The following is a 25557-nucleotide window of genomic DNA, read 5'->3' as shown; positions in this document are numbered from 1 at the left end:
GGGACCCATAAGTATTGCGCAAATCTGACACACACCTGAGTGAAACTGTCAATTTTTTCACTTGTACTATACTATTGCAGTTTTAAGTCATTAATTTTAATTTCTAATTTTAAGACAGAAGAATGTGAAAATTTTAAATAAATGGCAGACGAAATGAACGTTTGGCAAGGAAAATGGATGTTTATATTACAAAGGTTAGAACTTTAATAGTGGCAACTATTTATTTACAAGGAATACAAAAGTGATTCATGTCACCATGTTTTACAGTCCTTCAATATAGTCGCCAGCATTGTGTACAATCCGTTTCAAACGATGTGGAAGTCGCAGAATACCTGTAGCAGCGCCTGTTTTATTGGTAGTTTGAATGGACCGGTCTACTGCCGCAAGAATCTCAGGAGCAGTTTGGAAGCGAGTGCCACGAAGTGGTTCCTTCATCTTAGGAATTAAGTCATAGTCACAAGGGCTTAGATCTGAGGAGTATGGTGGATGGTAAAGCACTTCCCAGCCCCATTGCTTTAACAAATCAGTCACAGCTTGCGATGCATGCGGCCGAGCATTCTCATGCAAAATGAGAGGAGCGTTCTGCAGAAAGTGTCACCATTTTTTTCTCAAAGCTGGTCGGAGATTGTGCTCCAAAAATGAGCAGTAATACTGCACAGTGACGGTCTGCTGTGGGGAAACAGTATGTGTTAGGATGACACCATCACAGTCGTACACGAGAATCACCATAACTTTCACATTGCTGGGGTTCTGACGAAATTTCGAACGTCGTGGTGACCCGTGATGACGCCATTCGTTTGATTGGCGTTTCAGTTCTGGCTGGTACGATCGGGCCCAAGTCTCATCCAGCATAATGATACGGCGTAAAAAAGCATCTCCTTCGCACTCATAGCACTCCAGGTGGGTTCGGGCAGCATCGTATCGTAGCCATTTGTGCATTTTCGTCAATTGATATGGAACCCATCGTGAAGCAATTTTTCTCATGGACAGGCGTTCCTTCAGAATGTGCAGCACAGTCGTATGCGCTAATCCTGTTTGTACAGCCAGCTGACGAATCGTTTGGCGGCAATCACTGTCCATTAGCGCGGCAACAGCTTGCACATCTGCATTGCTGACACTCGGACGACCTGGCCGCAGGATGTCTGTAACGTTTTGGCGTCCTTCATTGAATGCTTTCACCCATCTTGCTACGGTTCTGTAAGGCAATGCAGATTCCCCACAAGCCTCTTGAAGCCCTTGATGACACTGTCGTGCTGTACGACCTCTGCCACATTCAATTTTTATCCAACATCGTTGTTCTTGTTTTGAAAACATCCTGACAACACTGATTTTAGACCACGAGCTAATACAAGGATCTGTTCTTCGCGTCACTCCGCATGCGCCTGACGTAGGCAGGACGAGTCTTTTTGCTGAGAGGTATGTAGTTTACGTATGGTATATGCGATATTCTTTGGTTTTGTTGCGTAGCGTTTTTTCAGCTGTGTAGCCACCATTAAAGTTCCAACCCTCGTATAAAAAGAATGCGTTGAAACGTTTTCGTTTTTTTCTTTGTCTGTACTGTCTTAACTTTATTTATTTTCAAATACATTAAGTAAAAATATTTGGTAATTGGAAAATTATTATAAGTTAAAGAAATATCAAAACTGCTAAAATTGCTGCAGGTACTGCACATACAGTTTAAGAATCTCTGCTCTATACGAAACAAATCACATTTCACTGCTCATGCGCATTGGACATGCGAAATACAACTGCCATTTTCAACAAATGACAGCAGTTCTGTGCCATGCAGCTACCAACAGATAAGGTTGAGCAGGTCCACCACTGGGAATAGATATGTTGATTTTGCATTTACAGCTGCAATTTTGCTAAAAAAATAGGAGCAAAGTCTTTCTGATTTGCCCTTGTACACCGCACACAAAAAAGAAAGAAAGGTTTAATATTTTAAATTACGTTTAAAGAGGCTTTCTTAACGTTTTGTGTGTAACATTTATTTATTAAATATCACGTTCTTTGCACTTAAACCTTAAAATTCACTTCAACAGCAATGTGGCAAAATAATTTTAAAATGAGCATATCTTTAGAATTTCCGATACACAGTTCCGCACGCTGGAAATAAAAAGGTTTTCTCAGTAGAGTGTTGCTCGCTTTTAAATTGTTGAGTTTGTTAATCAAAAATTCGATTAAGTTTTACAAAATATGAAACTGATAATAAAACAAACTCCAAATTTCAAATTTGGGCTTTCAGATGCCCATATTCGCAGTAAGATTAAATCATTCAAAATTGGATGGCTCTAGGTACCATTGTTTTATCACAATACAAAAAACAATAATATTTGGTGGCAACGATTTGAAAAGTGATACAGCCTTTTAAAGTTTTCAATGCAAAATTGCAAAATAAAAATAATAGTCCTTCAGGGACAAAGCCCCTTTAGACTTGGAAAAAAAAAAAAAAAAAAAATTAGCTCCTCAATGCTAAGTGAATTTTCTTTATATTTATTAATATCTCTTTTTTTCTTAACTTATTCTTTCTTTCATATTTTGAAATTTAGGTTCATTCCAAATAAAATTTGCCTATTTTTTATGATTAATTTTTAAAATTTATATTTTTAACCACTTGCCAGTTTTGACCGTACACCGTATGTTCACTTGTCATTTCTAATTCTTAATTTGGCCGTACATCGTATGTTCAGATTAATTCCACCAATTCCTTTTCTGTTTCTCCCGTATTTTTTCCCTTTGAGTGTTTTTAGTTTATAATTGAAGAGTTTGTTAACAGATGATGATAGTTGTCCATTATATTGATTTGAAAAACCAGTTTTATCTGGTTAGTAAGTGGTTCTGTGTTATTAGAAAGGCGGGTATATTCGGCAATATTATTAGCGAGCGTTTTTGTGTTTGTAATTGTAGTATTGAAAGAATTTTTTCATTGTATTAAATATATTGGAATTTATATCCTGCAATAATGAATAATTCAGAAAGAATGTCAATTAGTAATTCTGAACTGGAATCTGAAACAGAATTTGAAATATCTAGAAACGATTCAGGAATTTTTCACAGGATTCAGATTTCGATTTTAGTGATGACAAAAATGATGACCTTAGCCAGGCAAGAAACTTTTATGAAATTGATTGTAATAATTCTCCCATTTTTCTTCTGAGATTTCCATTCACTAATTCATCTCAAATTCATTTACATTTTGATGACAGTTCTGGTAAATTGCAATATTATGAAGCATACATAGATAATAACTTAATTGATTTGATTGTGTACGAAACAAATCATTATGTTGAACAAACTATTGGAAGCAGAATTCCTATCAGGCATTCCAGAAGTAAAAAGTGGGAACCAGCAGCAAAAGAAATTGACCAGAACTAAAATATCTGAACAGTCGTTTCAAGGAAGTAGTTACGCTTGACAGAAGTGTTACTGTTGATGTTAGTCTGACGTTATTCAAAGGAAGACTTAATTGGAAACAATGCATGTCTCTGAAATGCTCACGATTCGGAATAAAGAGCTATATGCTGTGTGAATCCAAATCTGGATATGTGTGGTTGTTTATCATGTACACTAAAAAGGCACTATATCTGATGAAAAGTACAAAGATATGTGCATGTTCTCACAAGTTTAAATGACTCTCATAGAACCACTTCTAAATACAGGACATTGTCTCACTACAGATAATTTTTATTCATCTCTGGAACTAGCAGATATTGTCGTTCACAATTCGACAGATATATACAAAACAGCAACACATAGAAGAAAGGATATCCCTAAAAAACTAAAATCTAAAAAATTTGAGAAAGGTCAAATTCTTGCTTACCATAGAGGTAAAGTCTGTGTCATAAATATATAAACATATATCTGCATATACAAACAACCTGTGTATATTTAAGGTATTTCCTTTGTGGTTTCAAGGCACGACCATTGCCCCACTAGAGCATTGTGTTACAATGCTCACATTCCCTTAGAAGCTCGGTGGTCGTGCCCTGAAACCACTGCTCTTTACAGTGATGTTTGCTGCTTTCAAATAGAAATGTTTAATTTCATTCGGATATAGATAAGGAGTTTTAAAACCACAGAGTTATTTTGTTACTAAACAATACATGCACCTGCCCCTATAAAATAATTTTCATTTCCAGAGATCTTTCTCTGCATTCAACATGCTTTTGCTTTCTATGCTAGTACTGCGATTTTCTAAATTATTTTGTGTGGTTCCAAAAAATTGCAAATATATTTTTGAATAATTAAAAATAGAAATCACGCAAAAATTTAATTAAATTAAAAATATTTTATCAATATTTTATTTTATACGGTTGACATTCAAAATACCTCACAAAGGGTTAGAAATAGCTGCTGCGTTAGCGTTACTTGAAGAATTACCTTCAGATCCAGAATCAGTGGTCTCTGAGGATGGAAGTGATGGAGAAGGAAATACTCCTTTACTCCCCTTCCCTCCTGCTTACGGAGATATAGAAGATGAAAGTGATGATCAGTCAGAAAATTATGATGTCCAGGTCCTTGCAGAATTGCAGATGTAACATGGAATAAAATGCAGAATAAAGTTAAATCCATTCTCGAATTTTCTGAGAATTATGGCCCAACTGACGAAATTACCTCTATGGAAGATGCAAAACCCATGGATATATTTATGGCTTTTTTTTACTGCTGAATTCATGGATCAAAAAAGTAAGCCATTTTCACCTATAACTCTTCAGATATGTTGAAATTTTTAGGGGTAAACATTCTAAAGGGAATTTAAAAACTCCCAAACTATCGTGATCTCTGGTCAATTAATGAAATACTGAATGAATCTTACATGGCAAAGCAAATGGCGGTAAAGAAATTTTCATGGATTTTTGGTAATTTGCATTTGAATGATAAAAACCTAATGCCAAAAAGCGAGGACAAAACTTTTGACAAACTTTATAAAGTTCGGCCTCTATGACTCACTTGTTGGAAAGATTCGATAGACCAAGAAAAAAATCAGTCAATTGACGAATCAATGATTCATTTCAAAGGCAGAAGTTCACTAAAACAATACTTACCTAAAAAACCAATAAAACAAGGATATAAAGTTTGGATGTGTTGCAATGAAAGCAGTTATGCTTGTAAATTTGAAATTTATACTGGTAAAACCCATGAAGTCGAAAAAAATCTGAGTGAAAGAGTTTTAAAAATGCTATGTGAGCCCTTGTATAGTAAAAATTATAGAGTATGCATGGGCAATTATTTTACTTTTCAAGTGTGAACTTTTCAAGTTTTTAGAAACGAAAAATGTATTTTGTTGTGGGACTGTAAATATAAAAAGAAAACGCCTTCCCAAAACACTGATGGAAGATAAGAAATTAAAATGGGGTGACTTCGATTGGGCAGTAAGTGATGACAAAATAACTTGTCTAAATGGAAAGACAAAAGATGTGTTACCATTTTATCTGGCCTAGTTGATCCCGTTATTCCATCTAATGCAGGAAGGAAAGAAAAAAATTGGACAGAATGTTCAGATACAATGTCCAAAGGCAATTATAGATTATAATAAAAATATGGGATATGTGGACTATTTTGACCAACTAAAAAGCTTATATGAAATTGATAGAAAAAGTAAAAAATGGTGGCATTGAATCTTCTTTCATTTTATTGAAGTCACCATTATAAACACCTTCATTACATACCGAATGCTTCCAGAAAGTGACCCCAGTTTGAAAATACTCAAGCCTTTCAGAATGAATATAGTCAGTAATATGATATGAACGGGGAAATGAAGGATCTGTACCAAAGCGAAAAAGATCAAGCCTGCCTATCAACATAAAAAACCGTCAATTTTATGTGCCAGATGAAAAACGACTAAAGAACACAGGACGTATGCCAGTAAAATGCAAATCCTGGTGGTGTACATTTTGTAGCACAAGGGAGAAACCTCATAGAACAAGATACATGTGTGAAACGTGCAGTGTTGGCTTATGCATGTACCAAAAAGATAAAACATGCTTTGAGCAGTTTCATAAAAAATAACATAGTTCTTTGACATTTAAAAAAAATCACTAAGTTTTTTAAATACTCTATTGAGTTTTTTTTATTTATTTATACCAATTTCCTTATTATGTACGTTCTCATGTTTTCACTGCTGCAGAAAAATTACATAAATTAAAAAATTTTCTGATGATTTACTTTGTAAAATAAAGTAAAATTTTTACATTTGATGCAATTTTTAAATGCAGTTTTTTTTTATTCGCAAATTTCGACATTCACTGGAAATGCACACGGAAAAAGGTAAGTTGTTTTTTCCTACTAACTCAGTAAGTTTCAAATCCTAGATGCACGCTGGTTTCACAGCGAAACCACCACCCACAGATTAATGGGTGAGAGTAGATTTTTTTAAATTCATATATTATTTGCCTCTAGGACCATAATATTCGATAACTAGTGTTTTTAGTTGAAAAAAATTATTAAAATAATATAGTGCGCGTCAAAGGGATTAAAGGAAATATGCAAGTTCGAAAATGTTTTTAATTATTTTCCATTTTTCACTTATACTGTTGAAAATATGACCAATCGTAACCCTTTTTCTGCATCATCTTTCCTCCTTGAAATAATTCTAACTTTCACATAAGGTTTAGTTCTTATTTTAAGAGATATAGCAATTACTTCTACTTCATTTTTCACTGCTTCTGTTTGCATTAAGAATGGGCAGTTCCAGCCTAATTAAGATGCAAAAACGAAACTTGATGTTACATCATCTGGAAAGCCGAATCGTGCCGATAGCTGATTGGTTGCCGTGAGATGACGTCATGTCTACTTCAGGTATAAGTATCTCGCATCGCTCTCGCTTATTCCTTCTTGTTCAGACTGTGATTGAAGTTGCTGGGTTTAAAATTCACAAAATAAGTCAACTCAAACGATGGAAGACTAAAGCTCCAATGCCTCTCTTCTATGTCCAGATTTACAACAGCCTGAAAGCTGACGAAGTCTTCAATATTACGGAACTTCTTGGCACTGACGTCCATAGCCTTGAGCACTGGCTCATTACTTGGAAAATCAAAATTAACGTCGCTAAATGTGCTGCCATGATACTCACACGCTCTCAAATCCCGTACCCTACCATTAATATAAAGTTCTTCGATGACTATGTCTCCTGGTCAAATTCATATAAGTATCTAGGAGTGATACTCGATTCCAAATTAATCTGGCATCTTCATACTGATTATACACTCAATAAAGCAAAGACTGTCAGAACCTAACTTTACCCCCTTCTAGGCCGAAAGAGCACTCTGTCAATCCAAAACAAAGCTCTTCTCTATACTTCCATCATTCGACCAATATTTTTGTATGCTTGCACCATCTGGGATACAGCTGCAAAAACACACATCAAAAAACTTCAAAGCTTCCAAAGTAAGACCCTGCGTTTGGTTATTAATGCAGCCTATTATATCCATACTGATGTGATTCCTTCGGATCTTAACATTAAGCCCATAGACGTTGTTATTAAAAAACTTAATCAAAATTTATTCCTCAGAATTGAACAGACTGATAACCGTGCACTTCAACAGTTATCGGCCTACGATCCTGCTATTTGCAGCTCACAGAAAAGACCACGCTCCATCATGGGACGCCAATACGGCATCTATCCTCCAGCTAAAACACATCGACACGCCCCTCTTTTCTCAGTTCCTGCACCCGGCCCATGAAGGATGTACTTAGCCATGTAATTGCTCTACCATTCTCCTACTCCAGTATTACTGAAAAGTGGCCACCTCTGCATACTTATCAATGTGTTCACTATTTAATCACATCATGCCCGCTGCCCTGGCTGTCACGAAAATTTAAACTTTACTTCGCTATGATTAGTGCCATATGCCAAAGAGCCTATTAATCTGTAAAATCTTTCCTTTCCACTTTTTGCTTTAGCGTCGTATTTATGTGATATTAAAAAATAATAATAATAATAATAATAATAATAATAATAATAATAATAATAAAAAATTAAATCACAAAACTCCCCCCCCCCCGGGAAAAAAAAACAAAAAAAAACTTGATTTTCCCTATTCCTAAACTTTCTCAAGCTTATGTAACTCCCTCTAGTGTGCATCGTGATAACCAACTATGCAATTTTCCTATTTCTGCTCACTACTTAAGATATTTTTTTGATGTGGAGGTACATGGTTTTGAACCATAGGCCATTCGTAACTGACAATCATTGGCATGGCTTATTCCTTCTGGTTCCTGTTTCATTGCTCCTTGCTGTGCCGTTCCAGTGCTCATAGGAAGACGCAGTGGATGCGTGCCGTCCTGCGATAAGTACCGTGGTTCCAGTCCATGATGATTTTTCCTGGATTCTGCAAAGCGGTGGTCAACTGACATGGGCGGCATCCTGTTTCCAAGGTTAAGCGGCGTCAAATTCCAAACTGTGATTTCCAGTGGTAAACTGCCGTGAGCGGCGTCCTGTTTCCAAAGTTAAGCGACGTCAAATTCCAAACTATGATTTCCAGTGAGCAACTGCCGTGGGCGGCAATCTGTTCTATGGTTCAGCGGCGATAAATTCCAAGCTGTGATCTCTCATGAGCAACTACAGTGAGCGTCTTTTGCCAGTTCCAAGTGCACTCAAGGTTTAGTTTAAATTTTCAGGTGCCTTCTTGGCCAAAAAGCGTGAACCTATCTATAGTGAAGTGAAATTGATATTAACCGCGTAGTTTTTGTTCTGTGATATATTTTTCGCGTATTGAATGCCAGTATTCAAAGATCAGGTAATATATTTGCTGTATCATTAATAGTGTAATATTCTTTAAAGGAAAAACCCTTGGGGTTAATGAATAGTCAACTAAATGTAATTTTTGATAATGTTACACTTAAGTTTCTGGTGCTGATTAAATTTATTTATTGTATTTTTATTTTTATATATATTGTTAATAAATTGGTTACGTTTAAATTTTTGTCTTAAATGCCTGCACAGTATATAACCATAGGGAGCTTCTATTGCTATTTCTGCTAAATGTTTTTATAACTTTAAACTTCGCTTTTGCATCATTTTGGTTATGGGTCAAGCCCCTGAGTTTTGAAGTTTAAAACTAATTTAGGACTTAAGAGACTGGGGCGCGGTTTTTGTTGATTTTTTTAAATATGGCTACTGCTAATGTTGTGCATAGTACTGCTAAACTTGATACATATAACTAATTTACATGGTCTAAAGACATGAAATTTGTCTTAAATGAGAAAAATGCTTGTCTTTTGGTTAAAGGTATTGAAAAATGTCCTGATTTAAATGATGTTAAGGGTATTACAAAAGAAATGGTTGCTGACTATCAAAATAGAAGTCGTTTGGCATTATCATTGATTTATATGAATGTAAGCCCTGAATATAGGAACTTAATATGTGAAATAGATGATCCTGTAGTTGCGTGGGATACACTTCCCAAATTCTTTCAGCCAGATTATCGAGGTAGACATATGTCCGTGTTTTCAGAGTTCTTAAATTGTAAAATTAAGCCAAATGAAAGTATTAGTTTCTTTTCTTCTAGATTAAAACACATTACTAAACAATCGGCTGATATCAATCAAGCTGTAAGAGATATCTATATATGTTTTCAGTTTCTTAGGTTTCTTCCAGAAAAATATGATCAGGTAGTTCAGAACATTTTGAGGTGGCCAGATGAAAAATTTATATTTAAAAATACTGAAGTGGAAATACTTGCAGCTCAACGTCTTAATTTAAGGGAGACAGATAGGGAAAATTTTAACAAGACTATAGAAGTTCAAAGTACTCACTTTGAACCCAAATTTAAGGAGAATAAAGGATTCAAGTGTTATAAATGTGACTGTCTAGGTCATATTCAAAAGTACTGTAGAATGAAAGGTAATTTTTCCAGATCACCCTCACCTGCTTCTTCTGTTTCCTCAGCTGTATCTAGTGGTAATGAAACATCCTCTAAATGGGAGTCTAAACCCAAGTTATGTAAAGGTAAAAAGAATTCCCATGCTCAGTCCCTTTTCATAGCTCAAGCTAATGTTAAAATGTTAACAAGCTAATGTGTCTTAACTAATGTTAACAGCTAGGAGGAAAATGATGATAGTTGGATTTTTGATACTGCTGCATCTCATCACTTTTGTAAAAATCATGAATTGTACGATATTTTTTCTCCTGTGAAGCAAGAGAACATACTGGTAGCTGCTGATGGGGCAACTTTTCCAATTAATGGAAAAGGCACTGTTAAAATGAAATTTGGGGATAGAATTATTTTGTTTAAAGATGTTTTATACTCACCTGAACTAAGACGAAATTTAATATCTGGACCTAAGATGGATATCAGTGGAGCGAGATTTTATGTTAAAAATGGGCAAATTAAAGTTACTAATGATGAAAATGAAACTATGTTTAAGGCTACGTTGATAGGAAGTAACTATCATGTATTCCCGAAAATAGTGAAAAAGGGGGGCAAATCTGTGAAATTTGAGGCTTCTACAGTTCAGCATAACAATAGTGAATTATGGCATGGTCGGTTTGGTAATATAAATTATGGTGCTATTGTCAGGACTAGTAAGAGACATTCAGTTCAAGGTCTTCCTGTGTTAAAACACTCACATAATTTGTTTTGTGAACATTGCCAAATCAATAAGCAAAGACGAATCTCCTATAGACCTTTAGAAGGTATTCGAGTGATGAGACCGCTTGAAAGGGTTTTTTCTGATGTATGGGGACCTCTTAACATTCCAGGTAGGAATAGTGAACGTTATTTCGTTTTCTTTATTGACGAATATTCTTGTTATGTGGTAGTGTACTCCATTGTAGAGAAAAGTCAGGTGTTTGAAGTATTTGAAAGGCACATAGCACATGCTGAATAATCTCTGAACCTTAAGTTGAAATACTTTAGGACTGATAATGGATGAGAATATGATAATGAACAATTCAGGTCATATTGTAATAAAAATGATGTAAAGCATGAATTTACAGACATATATACTCCAGAAGAAAATGGAGTTTGTGAGAGATTCAATCAGACAGCTCTCAACAATGTACGTGCAATTTTACATGATAGTGGAATGAGTCCTGAATTTTGGTCAGATGCAGTGATGTATTTTGCATATTCATTTAATAGAATTTGTCATAAAGGCCAAGATAAAACCCCATTCGAATTGTATACTAAGCGGAAACCATCAGTACGTCACCTTAAGGCATTTGGAACGATTGCCTATGTGGGAATTCCAAAGGCTAAAAGAAATTCTAAGCTTGATACAAAGGCAACGAAGGCCCGATTGATTGGATACAGTGTACGAACAAAAGGGTACAAGATTTGGTTGGAAAATTAACAAAAGGTAGTAGAAACCCTAAATGCTACTTTTAAAGTGTCAATTGGAATGCAGAGAAGTGGCAGTGGAGCTGCACTGGGCACCCTTCCTGATTTCGAATCTGAAGAGAGGGTCAAGTTCCAATCTACTGATACTCCAGTTGGCTATTTTCCTGAAATAGAGGAAAGAATCGATACCAGTGTACCCTCTTCTATAGCTAGCACTGACACTCAATCTACATTGAGACGGGTAACTTGGCTTCGTAAACCTGTTCCAAGGCCAGACGGCACTCGTATGGATGTGTACTATTTTGAGAGGGGGTCTAATCAAAGACTATGATCATCAAATGACGTAGAAAGATATTGCACTGAGCATAATATTCAGTATGATCCTACCTTGTTTGATTTCAAGGGAAGCAATACTTATAGTGGTGAAATCGACCCAACTGGCACTCCTTCAACGTCATATACCCAAGATAGCTGACTAGAGGTTTCAATTCCAAACACTTATAACCAGGCAATGAAATCCACAGAAAAGCATAAATGGATAGAGGCAATGGAAGAGGAAATGGCCAACATGCGAAAGCATAAGGTATGGCATCTTGTTCCACTTCCTAAAGACAAGACTCCACTAGGTTGCAGGTGGATTTTCAACATTAAACAAGACGAATTTAGAAACATTGTTCGTTTTAAAGCTTGTTTAGTGGCTCAGTGTTATCGGCAAATTAAATACGATACCCTATGATGAAACCTACTCGCCTGTAGTCAACTTTTCAGTAATAAGGCTCTTTTTCTCTCTTTTAGTTGCACACCTTGGATGGGCAAATATACAGTGCGACGTAAAAGTTTTTATCTCTACGCTCCTTTATCAGAGGAAATTTACAGGTCCCAAACTCAGGGTTTTGTAGAGCGAGATAAAGAAATCTTTGTGTGCCGTTTAGATACAGCCCTGTATGGTCTGCATCAGAGTGGGCGATTATGGTACTACGAGTTGGATAGAACACTATGTAACCAAGGGTTTATCAAGTTTGAGTGGTGTAATTGTGTCTATCGTTTTAAAGATTTTGTCATTCTGTTGGTTTATGTTGATGATATTGTTGTGTTTGGAAAAAGTGAAGTTCAGGCTAAAAAGATATTAAAAGTCCTGAATTCACATTTTGATTTGAAAATTTTGGGTAAAACAAGAAAGCTTTTGGGTGTGGAATTTGAATATGAGAACAATAGTGTTTTGATTCATCAGCAATTATATATAGAAGACATAGTTGATCGATTCAAGTCTTTTAAAATACAAATTACTTCCCTTCCATAGTTAAAGGTGTGAAATACTCAAAGTCTCAAAGTCCCAGTACACAAGAAGATACGACCGAGATGATAAATTATCCTTATAGAAATGTTTTAGGATGCCTCTTGTTTCTTTGCAATCGTACTCGTCCGGATATAGCCTATGCTGTTAATATATTTTCTCAGTTTCAAAGCAATCCTGGTAAGTTTCACTGGGAAGGATTACTTAAACTTTTAGGATACATTTCAAATACTAGACATCACAAACTTAAACTGGTATGCAAGGAACTGAAGCTCAATATATATTTAGATTCGGATTTTGCTTCAAGCAGAGATGATATGGTGTCTATTGGCGGACAAATAGTTTTTTTGGGAGAATCACATGTATTTTGGTGTACATTTAAAGAAGTTAAACATTTTTGTCTTCAATGTCTGCACAGTATATAACCTTAGGGAGCTTATATTGCTATTTCTGCTAAATGTTTTTATAACTTTAAACTTTGCTTTTGCATCATATACCTGTAAAGTTCGCTTTTTTGCACATCATTAGTGCTCGAAAAAAAAAAGCAATAATTTGAGAAATACCAGTGAATATTTAAAATGCTCTAATTAATTACTTTTTATATTTACAACAATTTTACTTGTTATTATTGTTTTATAAATAAAAAATACATAATTAACCGTAATGAAAAAATTGACATTTTTTGAGCGATTCTGAAAATTAAATGAAACTGTTAAGTGGTTAAATAATTTAAAAACATTTTTCTAAAAACATTTTGAATTATAAATCTATAAAATTTTTGCCACCATCTTAAAGTAGATGTCTTTGCATACCTACAAATAATTACAGTTTTTTATTTGAAATTTCCTACGATTTACATGAATTTACATTTTGGCGTGTTTTGAAATTTTGTGTATTTATTATAAGCGATAATAATGAAAATGCGGTTTACGCACTTTGTTAAAATTATTTGAAAGTATGAACGATGACTTTTTTCCTGCTTGTGGGCAATGAAGAAAAAGGAAAGGAAAATGGGTTGCTATAATTTTAAAAGTTTGCCAAGTGAATTATTCTTGGCATTAACTTAAAAAAATTCACCAAAATAAATTTTTAAATTTCTACATAAATTTCTCACTAAAAATTGCAAAATTTAATACGTAGGCATAATTTGAGTCATAGAATCGAAATATGGAAAAAAATTGGCATGTTATTTCAGAAAAAGTCTGATTTTGTGTCAAAATACCTAAGTTAGAATAGAGCTATATATAAATTTAATATATATTAAGACATGCTTTCGAGACATGGAAAATGCAATTTGAATTTCGTCAATCGGCCCATTAGAATGAGAGATATAGAACTATCCCCCCCTTTTTTTTTTGGAGCAATGTATATTGGAGTGAAAATAGGCTAAATGGCTGCATAATTAATACAGCTACAGAGTATATTGTACAACTGCACAGTATAATGAACTTTTTTTTTAGGTATTTTATTCAGTTTTGAAGGACAATTTCATACATATAAAAAAGAAGTAATACAACAATTGTATTACTAAAATGAATAGTAAACAAAAATTGACTAACACTAACATAACATAACAGAAAAAAGTATGAATTGACAATCCTGTTTCATGTATAACAGGGTTCATTAGCCACATTTCAGTTAAAAAAATAAGCACCTATAAGCACATTTCAAGCACATTTTAAGAAAAAAAAATAAGCACCTGCCTAATTACATTATACACAACTACATAACTTCAAAAATTAAACTTGTAATTTAAAATATGAGAAATGCAGTATTTATTAAGAAAGAATAAGCATTACTTCAACCGTGGAAAATAATTACTTTTTTTTTTTTAATTTTAAATAACAGTTCAATTTACAGAACTAGTTTACAATGAGAGAAAAAAAAAAAAACTATGCAGAACTAAACTATATTACAAAATTTAAAGCTGAAATTTCAGTTCAAAATAGAAGAAATAAATAATTATAAGGCATATTTTTTCTATTTGCTTGGAATTTAATAATAAATACAATTTATTTTTCCACTCATATTATTATTTAACTAATTTAAATCTAAATTCTGAACATTTTCTAAATTTTCATCGTATATCAGTTTTTCCTTAACAGATATTGCAAGCAAAGTAATTTAAGTAAAAAAGAAGAACATTTCTGAAATCAGAAGACAGAAACTTGCTTCATGCAGTCATCCTTTAATAGTAAAAGCTTAACTACCCGCACACTTGAAAACTGCCGAATATTCGGACAGTCGAGCGTAACTTGAAAAAGAGGAGCGGAGGGGGGGGGATAGACCGCTAAATAAATGCTTTTGACATTTCGATATGTGCATCATATAAGAACAAACCAACGGAACAGAAAAATATTCTGCTTAGCAAGCACAGTAAAACTCTTTTAAGTGTTCATAAACAAATCTCGGACCGAACATCAAAATTAATTAACTCTGCAAAATATCGCAAACGTTATTGCGCAATACGTGCGCTGTAATTCTTCCCTACATGATATTACGCAATCGGATTCAACAGCTGCCAGTATTGGGAGAATAAAGAACTAAATAAAGGAAAAGAAAGAAACTTACCAATCTGGGGTGTTTTTCATTCTAATTTTCAACAGATTGCGTTAAATTTCCGGAATAGAATCATTCTTCGCTTGGGTTGGTAGACCGCAGAACTTTTAGTCCTATTCAATCCAGATTGGAAACTGACCCCCCAACCAAAAAAATAAATAAAAATAAATAAAAAAATTTTTTTTAATTAAAAAAAAATCGTTGCTTGTTTTTCAGCGAATTGTAATGGTTTCAATATTCGCAATTTTGTGGAGAAAGGGGAGAACCTCCCAACCTCCGTACTGTATAATGTATTGAAAAAAAAAAAAAAAAAAAAAAAAAAAAAAAAAAAAAAATGAAATTATTTTGACTATTTGATTACTTTCCCTTTAAACCATTCCGAATATTCTTCCTTAGAAAGCTAATCTCTGTTAAAATACACTTACCATTTCTGGAAGTTTAACTATACTTCAGTTACTGCAACTATATTATTATAAATTATATATTACATTTGCTCATAATACAAGCATAACGATCATAATAAACACGAATATGAACTGACCAAGCGAAACGAGAATGCAAATTATTAAGATTTTGACAGAAATTCAAATGTGTGTAGTATTTGGGTGGGAGGAAAAGAATGCTGAATGTACCGGAATTTTCTAGTGCTTTCACAATTCTTTGACCAACAGAACGACAGTCACCTGTCTCTGTACTCTCCGCGCATACCAAAGGTTATGTTAATGCAGAGAAAGGGGGAAAAGCTATTTCCGGGAGTATGATTCACCATTTGACATTCCATATTAGGAAGAAACATTGTTTATTTAGTTTCGGCTTTGGTACAGGGAACAATTGCGCGCTCATTTAAAAAAAAGCAGTAAAACCAAAAAATAAGCACTAAAACAAAAAAATAAGGGCTTTAAAGAAAAAGTAAGCACCTATAAGGGCCTTTATATTTTATTTTCAAATATAAGGACTTATAAGCACTTATAAGGACCGCTATGAACTTTGTATAAGATGGTTAAAACGTTCTGCAAGGAAAACACAGGGTATTGTAACTCTTGGTTTGTTTTCTTTTTAAGAGGTCAACTGTTTTTTATTTACTGGACATTATTAAAACATAAAATTTTATTATCAGTGAAGACTCATTTATAATTTTTTTCAATTTTCATGACTTTCTGGAAAATACTCCAACTTTACAGGGAATGGGAAGCTTGCTTTAACAAAAGTTTCTGGATGAGAATTCTCATGAAGACAGGCACGTCTTTCTTAAAAATGCACATTTCTCATTTTTTGCATTTTCTAACGTTAAAATAAGGTTGAATTTGGCTACTTTTTTCCAAAAACATATTTTCTCGCTTAATGCTGGGTTGCTATTCATCTTTTAATTATTAGCATTTATTCACCCAGTGGTGGAGAAAATATATTGCATAACAAACACTCTACTTTTATTCAAGATTTCAATTCATAAGTGTGTAGAATAAAACAACAATTATTTTTGTATAACACAACAAAATTAAGAAAATAATAAATTTTTGAACTTTGAATAACAGTGTGGATACCAATATATGTTGTCAACATATTACAAAACAAAGAAGTAAAGAATGCTGAACTATATTTGCAAATATTAACAAGACGAATATTTCTTATTAAAGTTTTGCCATTTACAGCATAATACATTTATGATCTTTACATATCACTATAAGAAAATTAACTGTTTGTGAATGGTTTAGGAGCTTCACTAGTGTAACAACAGTGATGAGGAGAATGCTTCAATGGAGTTCATCCTTATCCTTAACTTTAGTGATAACTTTAATTTTTTTTGGAGGGGGGTGAAAGATTATTTAAGGCTTTTAGTTACCTTTTTGCACATTACTCCAAATTTAAATACTTAATTTTTTTCTAAGGCAAGCATGAATTTTACCTTTATTTGACTGCTAAGCTGAAATTTTTTTAAATGATAATATTTCAAGACATACTTTCGAGCCATGAAAACCGCAATTTGAATTTCGTCAATGGGCCCAGTAGAACGCAAGATATAGAACTGTGACTCCCCCCCCCACACACACTTGTACCTCAACATCAGTTAATGTTACAAATGAGGATAAATCAGATCAGGCACTTTCACTCTGAAAGAAAATTTTCAAACATTCAGAAAGTTCAGCTCATTAGGTAGCTGTTTCAAATAAAGAGCAATAAATCACAGAATAGACTCAGTATGAAATGTAATGCATAAACACTTTCCATCACAAGTAGTACACTTCAAATTATATATTTATAGCCTTGTTCATGCTGTATTACCAATTCTCTAATAATGAATGGGAATTAGAATGCTAGGCAGAACAGCTTGACAGTGAAATTTTAAGAACAGGGAAGATCTTAGATACTAGATGGGATGCTTCCAGTTTTTGATGTATTATTTTTGCTGTTAGGCAAAATTTTGAGGCTCTATTTGCTCAAAGTTGCTAAAGTAAATGAGAATGGGGACCAAACTGAATAACAGTTCCATGAACAATTACTATAAAAATCACTAATACTAATTTCATTTTGGATCTCACATTATGTGTAATTTAATAAAGAATTAGTAGAGCTAGGGCAAGAATCACGGTTTACTCTGTTCTGAAGTGACTCTGAAGAATAGTGAGTAATCAAATTATATTATTTGATGAAAGACAATGATTTAATTTTTGTAGACTGTTTTCTTTTTACTTTCCTCCATGCCAAAGAAGGAAAGATGTAAAACATTCATTACTGCAAATGTCCCCAGTTTTTTAAATAATAATAATGGCAGTAAACATAAGAAATAAATGTTTAGGAATGAGACAAATCTGAAAGATCTTTTAAAGCAAAGTCAAGATTTTATTACATAATCATTGTTAAAAAGAATTAATAATGACAGAATCTTACTCCATTTCCAGGTGGAAGATCTTTGTATACTTTTTGTTCAACAAAGTTAGACACTAAAGGAAGCAAGTATGCAACTGTTTTTCCAGCATGTGGAGGGGCAATAGCAGCAAAGCATCTAGATCGGGACATTGCAGGCCAAACTACAGACTGTATGCATGAAGGTCCAAAAAAGTTTATCCTATTTAAAGTCTGGAACAATCATATGTTATTAGCACACATAAATAATTATAAAAAAGTTATATCTCTATATTTTTCATGCTTTACTACAGTACAAACTCCGAAATCCAGATGTAAAATATCTGGATCTCCAGACGACCAGACAAAAAACTAAATGAATAAAAAAATATACCCTCTTTATGTAAAATAGAGATTAAATAACAAAAGGAAGTAGATGTGCCACAAATCCCTTTTTTCTCCAGAATAGCTCAGATTCTTGCATGTCACTTTCACACACCTGCAAGGCTAGGAATCGCACTGTACTCGATAACAATATATATCATTGACATTCTACTGATGTTGCTCAGACTCACACTTTCAGCCATTAAGTGGTTGTGGTGGAGTCATGGATGGTACTACACATTTTGCTGCTAGTTACAAAATGCACTGCATTTTTATTTTTAGCATTCACGTACTGGTTTTTCTGTGGGTTCTGAAATCTATCACTTGTTATCTCTCTAAATTCAGCTGTAAAGTGCCAATCTTAAATTTTAAAAATTCTGCTACTTAGTTCTCCTCTAAATTGTAAAATTTTTGCTGCCCCTAATTCTGATTTCCCAATTGGTACAAACACATCAGTTGCACCTGCTCTAATACTGGCTCTATGAGGGTTTAACATTTCTCTATTTGAGCTAAATTTTAAGTGAAGTCCCACTCTTGCCAGGTATACAAGATGTGACTGACACACACACACACACACAAAAAGACTGTGTAGCTTGAAATCAGTGTGGAGTTGGCAACAACTATTTTGGTGACATCATACCACACACCTCCTCTATTGATGCGGCCAGTTTCAACTTAACCGACCATACCAGTGGGTAGTACTGTATCACTGAGTGAACACTTTCAACTGCATTCTGGTGGGAAAATGTCTAATGTAAAAATCGTACAGCAAATCATCATCAAGTTTCTTGTGAAACTTAAGAAATCAGACATGGAGGAAGAATTTCAAATGTTAGCCAAGGCTTATGGAGATGAAATTTGATCTCATGCACATGTGTTTGAATGGCATACAGCTTCCTGGGAGAAGGGTCAGTGTAGAAGATGATGAACGTGCTGGTCATACAGCCCGTTCATCATGATTGAATGAGTCTCCAGTGGTCAGACCATTAATCATCACTACTAGATTGAAGTGAAAAAATTAAGAAAAAGGCCACAGTTGTGAGTGATGAATGGCTGTTGCACCAGGGCAATGCACCTACTCACATGGCCCTATCTGCCAAGCAGTTTTTGACCAGCAAAAACATTACTGTGATGAAGCATCCTCCTTATTCACCTGGCTTGGCTCCATGCGACTTTTTTTTTTTTTATTTCCTAAAGTTAAATCTTACTTAAAGGGAACCCTTTATACCTCAGCTAAAGAAGTTCAGGAAGAAACTTCCAAAAACTTCGTTCCAGAACTGTTACCAGCAATGGCAGCACCGAATGCAGAAGTGTGTGAATGCTGAAGGGAACTGCTTTGAAGGTGATAATATCACGAAGAACTGATTCTGTAATTACAATGATTTATTGGACCAGTCTCTCTCTCTCTCTCTTCTTTTTTGTTTCGTTGTTGTTTTGTTTTTGTTTTGTGTGTGTGTGTCACATCTTGTACATGTCATCTTCATATGTCCTGACTATTCCAGATCAGAGACTTTGTACCGTATTTTTACATTTTATTTTAAATTATGTGTTTCAAAACATAAGAAATAAGTCATGCCATGTATTATGAATGATATTAAATTAACACAAATTTAATTAAGAAGTGCTTTCCCACATGAATAAAAATGTAAAATGGTAACACTCTTATGCCTATACGAGCTACAAACATCTAAACACCATAAATTCATTCAAAACAAACCAAAATGAATCAGCCATTTCAATACAGAAAATAAACGAAAGAATATTATAATAATACTTATTGCTTTTAATGGCATGAAAATGAAGTAAAAAATATTACATTTCCAAATTACCAACACTATTTCATTTGTAGCTATTGAAAATAACCAATTAATAAAAACATGCATATAAAATATTTACCAAAAATTAATTACTTCAACTGGTAACAGAATAGGACATGGACATAGAATAATCACAGATAAAATTACATGAAAACAGCTTACTTTTTCTAAACTGGGTGCAAAAACTGCTTCTTCAGTAGAAAATACTGGTTTAGGTACACCATTTCCAATACAAAGAGCAGGAACTTTTTGTTTTTCCCATAAACTTTTATCACTGAAATCCTTCAAGGTGAGGAAAAATTACATAAATTTAAAGGGAAAAAGTTTTGTATTATTTATGCATTTTTCACATAATATGAATTATTTCTTATAAAAAATTGAATACAGGTATATGACACAAAAGCATTCAATAATCAAGAAAATTTTAAAATAAAAAATTTTAGAAAGCAGATCCAATTAAAAGGTTTAGCAATACACCTTCTGCAAGGAACAAAATTAAAGTTCCTATCCAATAACACACTGCAGTTAATATAAAACTTGAAATGGGAATACTTATGAAGATTAACCCCACTCCAATAAAAAAAGTCAAAATTGGAAGTTTCATGACTATTCCCGCCCCCATAACATTAGCATAATATAATATACAATACATGGGAATCATCAGATATTAGACAGAATTTTAATATTATAAGGTTAAGTTACCATGATTCTGGTTGACATTTTCCTTTATAAATTTGCCCTATTAAAAGTTTTAAGGATCAATATTACTATTCTTTGAAGTTTTCATGAAAAGCATGTTTAACTACCACATTTTCCAAAATAATTTTTTATTGCCTGATTATTGTTCATAAAATTCTGAATCGATTGGCTCTTTTGTGTGTGCGCATGTGTGTGTAAAATTTTAATTTTTCCCAGCAGTATAAAATTATCTAAAAATACATTTTTTTCTTATTTCTGGCTTCCTTTATATACCACAAGCTTAGTATCAAAGCTTTAGTGCATGCACTTCCATTATTAAATTATGTGTATAGTGTAGATAATTTGTAATATCACTTTATAAGATGGTAGTTTCATTCACATAAAACTGGATACTGATTCATCAATAATTACATTTTCAAAATTTCATAATTTTTATATTTATAAAATCAAGTTTAAAAAAAAAGTTGCATAGAATTTTAGAATACAGAACATAAAATCAAAATTAATGGACTAGTGCTGTTGTCTATAAATCTGCATTTAAAATAGTTAAACACCCAGCAAAAATAAATAGGTGAATAGTTTTTCAGATTCATTCTATAAAGAGCAAATTCTGGAATATGCATGAGCATAGCAAAATTGGTTCAAAATAACCACCTGAATATGAACACAGCACAATTTATAATCAAGAGAAGTGTTGGTGTTGATATGAGCTCGTGTCCCTCCCTCACACATACAATGAAAGGAAGAATAGAACATTTTTCATCTAATAAAAAATCTGAAAAGAAAGGAGGGGGGTTTTCTTTTCCCTGTTGAATAAACTAAAGACTATATACAGCAATATGCTCTAAAATTATGTAGAAAATATTTTTTTATCCTTGGAAACATCATAGTTTTAAGAACATAATAATCTCATGATGTGTGAGTTTACAATAAGGCTCACCATTACAAAGCCTTATTATAAATGCATTGTCGCAGTTCAAGGCTCACCATTACAAAAAATGTCAGTAACATTTAAATTCACAGTTTAGATGCATGATAGTAATGAAGTTTAAGAAAATATACGCAAAAACAATAGCTGTCCCTTTTATTTTATAGAAAGGAATACTTATATAGAAGTTGGAGAAAAAAGCCAAAAATTGTAAGTTTTGTTCATAAGTGCTGATTTTCAACTGTTATTAGTAGTTTCTTTAACAATATCCAGGAGAAGTCGTTTGCCCAATTCGTTGAGGAGGCGGGTTATCGGATGGATGGAAATGGGCATGTCACAAACTCATGCTGATAGATGTCTCAATGTCTCTCGTAGTCCAACGACTATGGAATCAGTCTGAACCTGAGGATCCTGTGTCTAGGAGACATGTTCCAGGCAGACCTAGAGTTACAACACATGCAGGAGACCATTATTTAGCTCTTTCAGCCCGAAGGAGGAGTAACATTACTGTGCCTCAGCTCATGGCAGATCATTTAGTGGTCACAGGAACAAGAATCTTAGCTATTACAGTGGGCAGATAGCGGCAGGTCTGTATGCAGAGACGACCAGTTGTTCGCATCCCTTTGACCCAAGGATACAGATGTGCCTGTTTATGTTATGCAAGAGAACATGTCTCCTGGACCAGTCAACAATGGGCATCTGTTCTTTTCACAGACGTCCAGGTTCACATTGAAGAGTGATTCAGGTCATCAGTTGATCGGTAGAGAACAATGCACTAGATACAACCAATCCCACATTGTGGAAGACAGGTACAGAGGTGGTGGAATAATGGCTTGGGTTGGGATCTCTCTCAGTCGTCCCAATGACCTGCATGTGTTCCATGGAGGAACTTTGGCTGGTGTGAGATATCGAAACGAGATCCCTGATCAATATGTTCTGCCCATATAACCCTGCTATTGCTCCTGGTTTTCTTCTATTGGACGACAATGTGCGACCGCACCGATTTCGGGTTGCTGAAGAATATCTTGAGGGCATGAAGCAGATGGAGTGGCCAGCTCAATCCCCAGATCTGAATTCAATACAGCATCTTTTAGACTACCTAGGGAGAGAGATTGCTGCTTTTAGTCCTCCTCAAAGGTCTCAAAGGTCGTTAGATGAGCTTGAACAAGGATTACTCCATGTCTGGTCATTGCTTCCCATTTCACTGACCGAAAACTTAACTGACAGCATGGAACATCACTGTCCCCAATGTAATGCAGTTAGGGGTAAACACACTCCTTATTGCACCACATTCTTGTAATGTTAGAATCCCTTTTTTCCTCAGAAAAATGCCATATACTGTTTCTCCAAGACTGAATTTCTCTGCCAAGAGTGAAATTTTTTGTTGTACAAAGTAACCAAAAAAGTTCTTGCCATGTTGGACATTCAGAAAGAAAAGCCATAAAACAAATAAACCATTGGTATCCAGTGCCTTTTGCCAACGAGTGGCTAGCTGTGCGATGCAACCACAGTATAAAACTTGGGAGTCTTGGACGCAAAGATGGTCAGGGTTTTTTTTTCGAGGTCTGGCTAGTTGTTGAAGAATTTTCCACGAAGATGGTTGTCCAGGGAATGGAAAAGGTGGTAGTCTGTTGGCGCGAGGTCTGGGGAGTATGGTGGATGGATTAGTGTCTCCCAGCCCAGTCGCCGGATGGTGTACCTGGCCTCTTGAGTTACATGCAGCCTCACATTGCCATAAAGGAGGATTACATCCTTATGACTGACCAATGTCGGCTCTTTATGCATCAGTATTTGATGCACACATTCCAACTGCTGCAAGTACAGGCCTGCCCTGATGGTTTGGCCCATGGCAGGAGCTCATAGTGCACCACTTGGCGACTAGTCCACCAGATACAGAGCATTATCTTGCGTGGGGGGACAAAAGTCTCACAGTGTGAGGCACAGGGTCCCGTGGTGACAACCAATGTCTGGAACGCCTGGGTGTGTCATACTGGATCCCCTTTTCATTGCTAGTGAGTACTTGATCAAATATGGATGCATTGTGGCACCGAGTAAGCAATGACAAACAGGCAGTGACATGCTGTTGCTTGTTTGCATCAGAAAGTGTGTGGGGTGCCCACTTTTCAGTTTGTATGCCTTTCCTATACAGTGCAAATGGAGTCTGATCGTTTCTTAAGATACCTGGAAGTGTGCAGCACGCTCACTACATGTTTGGTTACTGTCACTCTCTATGGCTGCTCTCAGGGCCTCATCATCCAGCGCTTGTGGCCGACCACTGCATGGTGCATCACTAAGATACATATCCCAACCTGAACTTCTGGAACAATTGCCTAGCAGTTCGTTCGTTAATGGCATCATCCCCAAAGAACTGGCAAATTCGGCAACTTGTTTCTGCTGCTGACAGGCCCACTTTAAAATTATAGAGCAAAAAAACTCCAGACAAGGGGCTTTGACACACCCATTTCAATGAGTCATTGTGTGAGTTATGTTTGAAGTACTGATGCAACACGCTTTTATACCTTTGGGCAATGTCCGGACTCCTATCCTAATCACTTCATTGCCAAGTTTGGTGACTATTTTTATGTTGGGGTTCACTATATAAACTATTCATTATGAAAATCTGTATCATCCATATATAGCCATGCAAAAAGCTAGTTTGTATAATGCAATCACTTCATACGTCACAAGATTTTCATTTTTTAATAATATGGCCAAATTACATAACTTCTATTTAATTTATCAAAGATCTAATTCATAATTAAGAAATTTTGCAACATGTGTTGAAATTTAAAAAAAAAAACATGTTTTTTACGCCACATATTAAAATTTAGTACTTTTTTTTTAATACACTTAAAATACTGAATATTACTCCGAAAAACAACAGTTGCATAGCATTTTTTTCTTTCTCATTATGCCCATTTTAATATTTTGAATTGGATATTTTTTATTATGCCAAAGCCTATTAGTGTCCATCTTGTTTGTTTACAAGGAGGAATTTCTTCTTATGTATTTCTATGGGAAAATGGCAAGGATTTACAATAAACACACAGAAATCTGGAAATATGGCACAATAATACAGTTAGCTGCCAGGTGTATGACATGAAGTGCAGTATGATTATTTTGCCACTTCAGTTACATGGCTACTAATAAGCTTTTTAATATTACAGTTATATTACTTATGCACTGACTTGAAATAAAATTTACATAAAATACCTGGTTGTAGTTGTAACAAAAGTTTTCCGCCAAAAAAACCATAACCCAAATCTATGATTTTCTGCCAACATTTTGATAGTTTTTCAAAGCCTTTGGCCCAGAAACTTGGTGGCTGCGAGTCCAAAGGCAGATCAACCTCATTTTGGATGTCCTGTGCAGAATGGAAGATAGCACCTAAAGGAGGGATGTTCCGGCTATATCGTGGGTACAGCAAAAGATCCAATTCGAGTTTGTACAGAGTCCAGAAAGAGAATGCAGAGACATGCGGTCTTGCATTATTTTGATGGAACATTACCTTTTTGCGCTGGAACTCAGTTCAATGTTTTTCCTTGATAACAGTGTCAACACAGACTAGCATCTCGCTGTACACCTTACTTTTGAGGGTTTTACCCTTTTTCAGATAGTCTTTGTGGATAATTGCCTTGGCAGTTCCACCAGATAACAAAGCATGAGCTTTTTGTTAGTCAAATTGCACTATGTGATGCTGCTGACAAGCTCACTGAGTGCAGACTAACCCCCCTTCTCGACCTGTGTTGTTGA

At 34.7% G+C, this 25557-nt stretch overlaps 1 protein-coding gene across 10 annotated transcripts in view; it reads right to left on the bottom strand.

Annotated features, from left to right (window-relative positions):
• The window catches only part of LOC118187598 (putative ATP-dependent RNA helicase TDRD12), a 342589-nt gene that overhangs the window by 129115 nt on the left and 187917 nt on the right, over nt 1–25557 (bottom strand). For all 10 annotated transcript variants that reach the window (XR_015043602.1, XR_015043603.1, XR_015043601.1 and 7 more), the window contains 2 exons: nt 20340–20459; nt 18022–18210 (listed from right to left, as the gene is read on the bottom strand). Coding sequence is in view for 6 of the 10 variants with exons in the window: in XM_085825776.1 (XP_085681902.1) it covers nt 18022–18210; nt 20340–20459 (309 nt within the window). In the remaining 4 variants the exon portion in view is untranslated. The remainder of the gene's footprint in view (nt 1–18021; nt 18211–20339; nt 20460–25557) is intronic.

This window comes from Stegodyphus dumicola, chromosome 10, assembly GCF_044657685.1.
Source record: "Stegodyphus dumicola isolate Sdum_Otavi_A_Nest chromosome 10, ASM4465768v1".
NCBI lineage: Eukaryota > Metazoa > Arthropoda > Arachnida > Araneae > Eresidae > Stegodyphus > Stegodyphus dumicola.
This window is presented reverse-complemented; position numbering and strand designations above follow the sequence as displayed.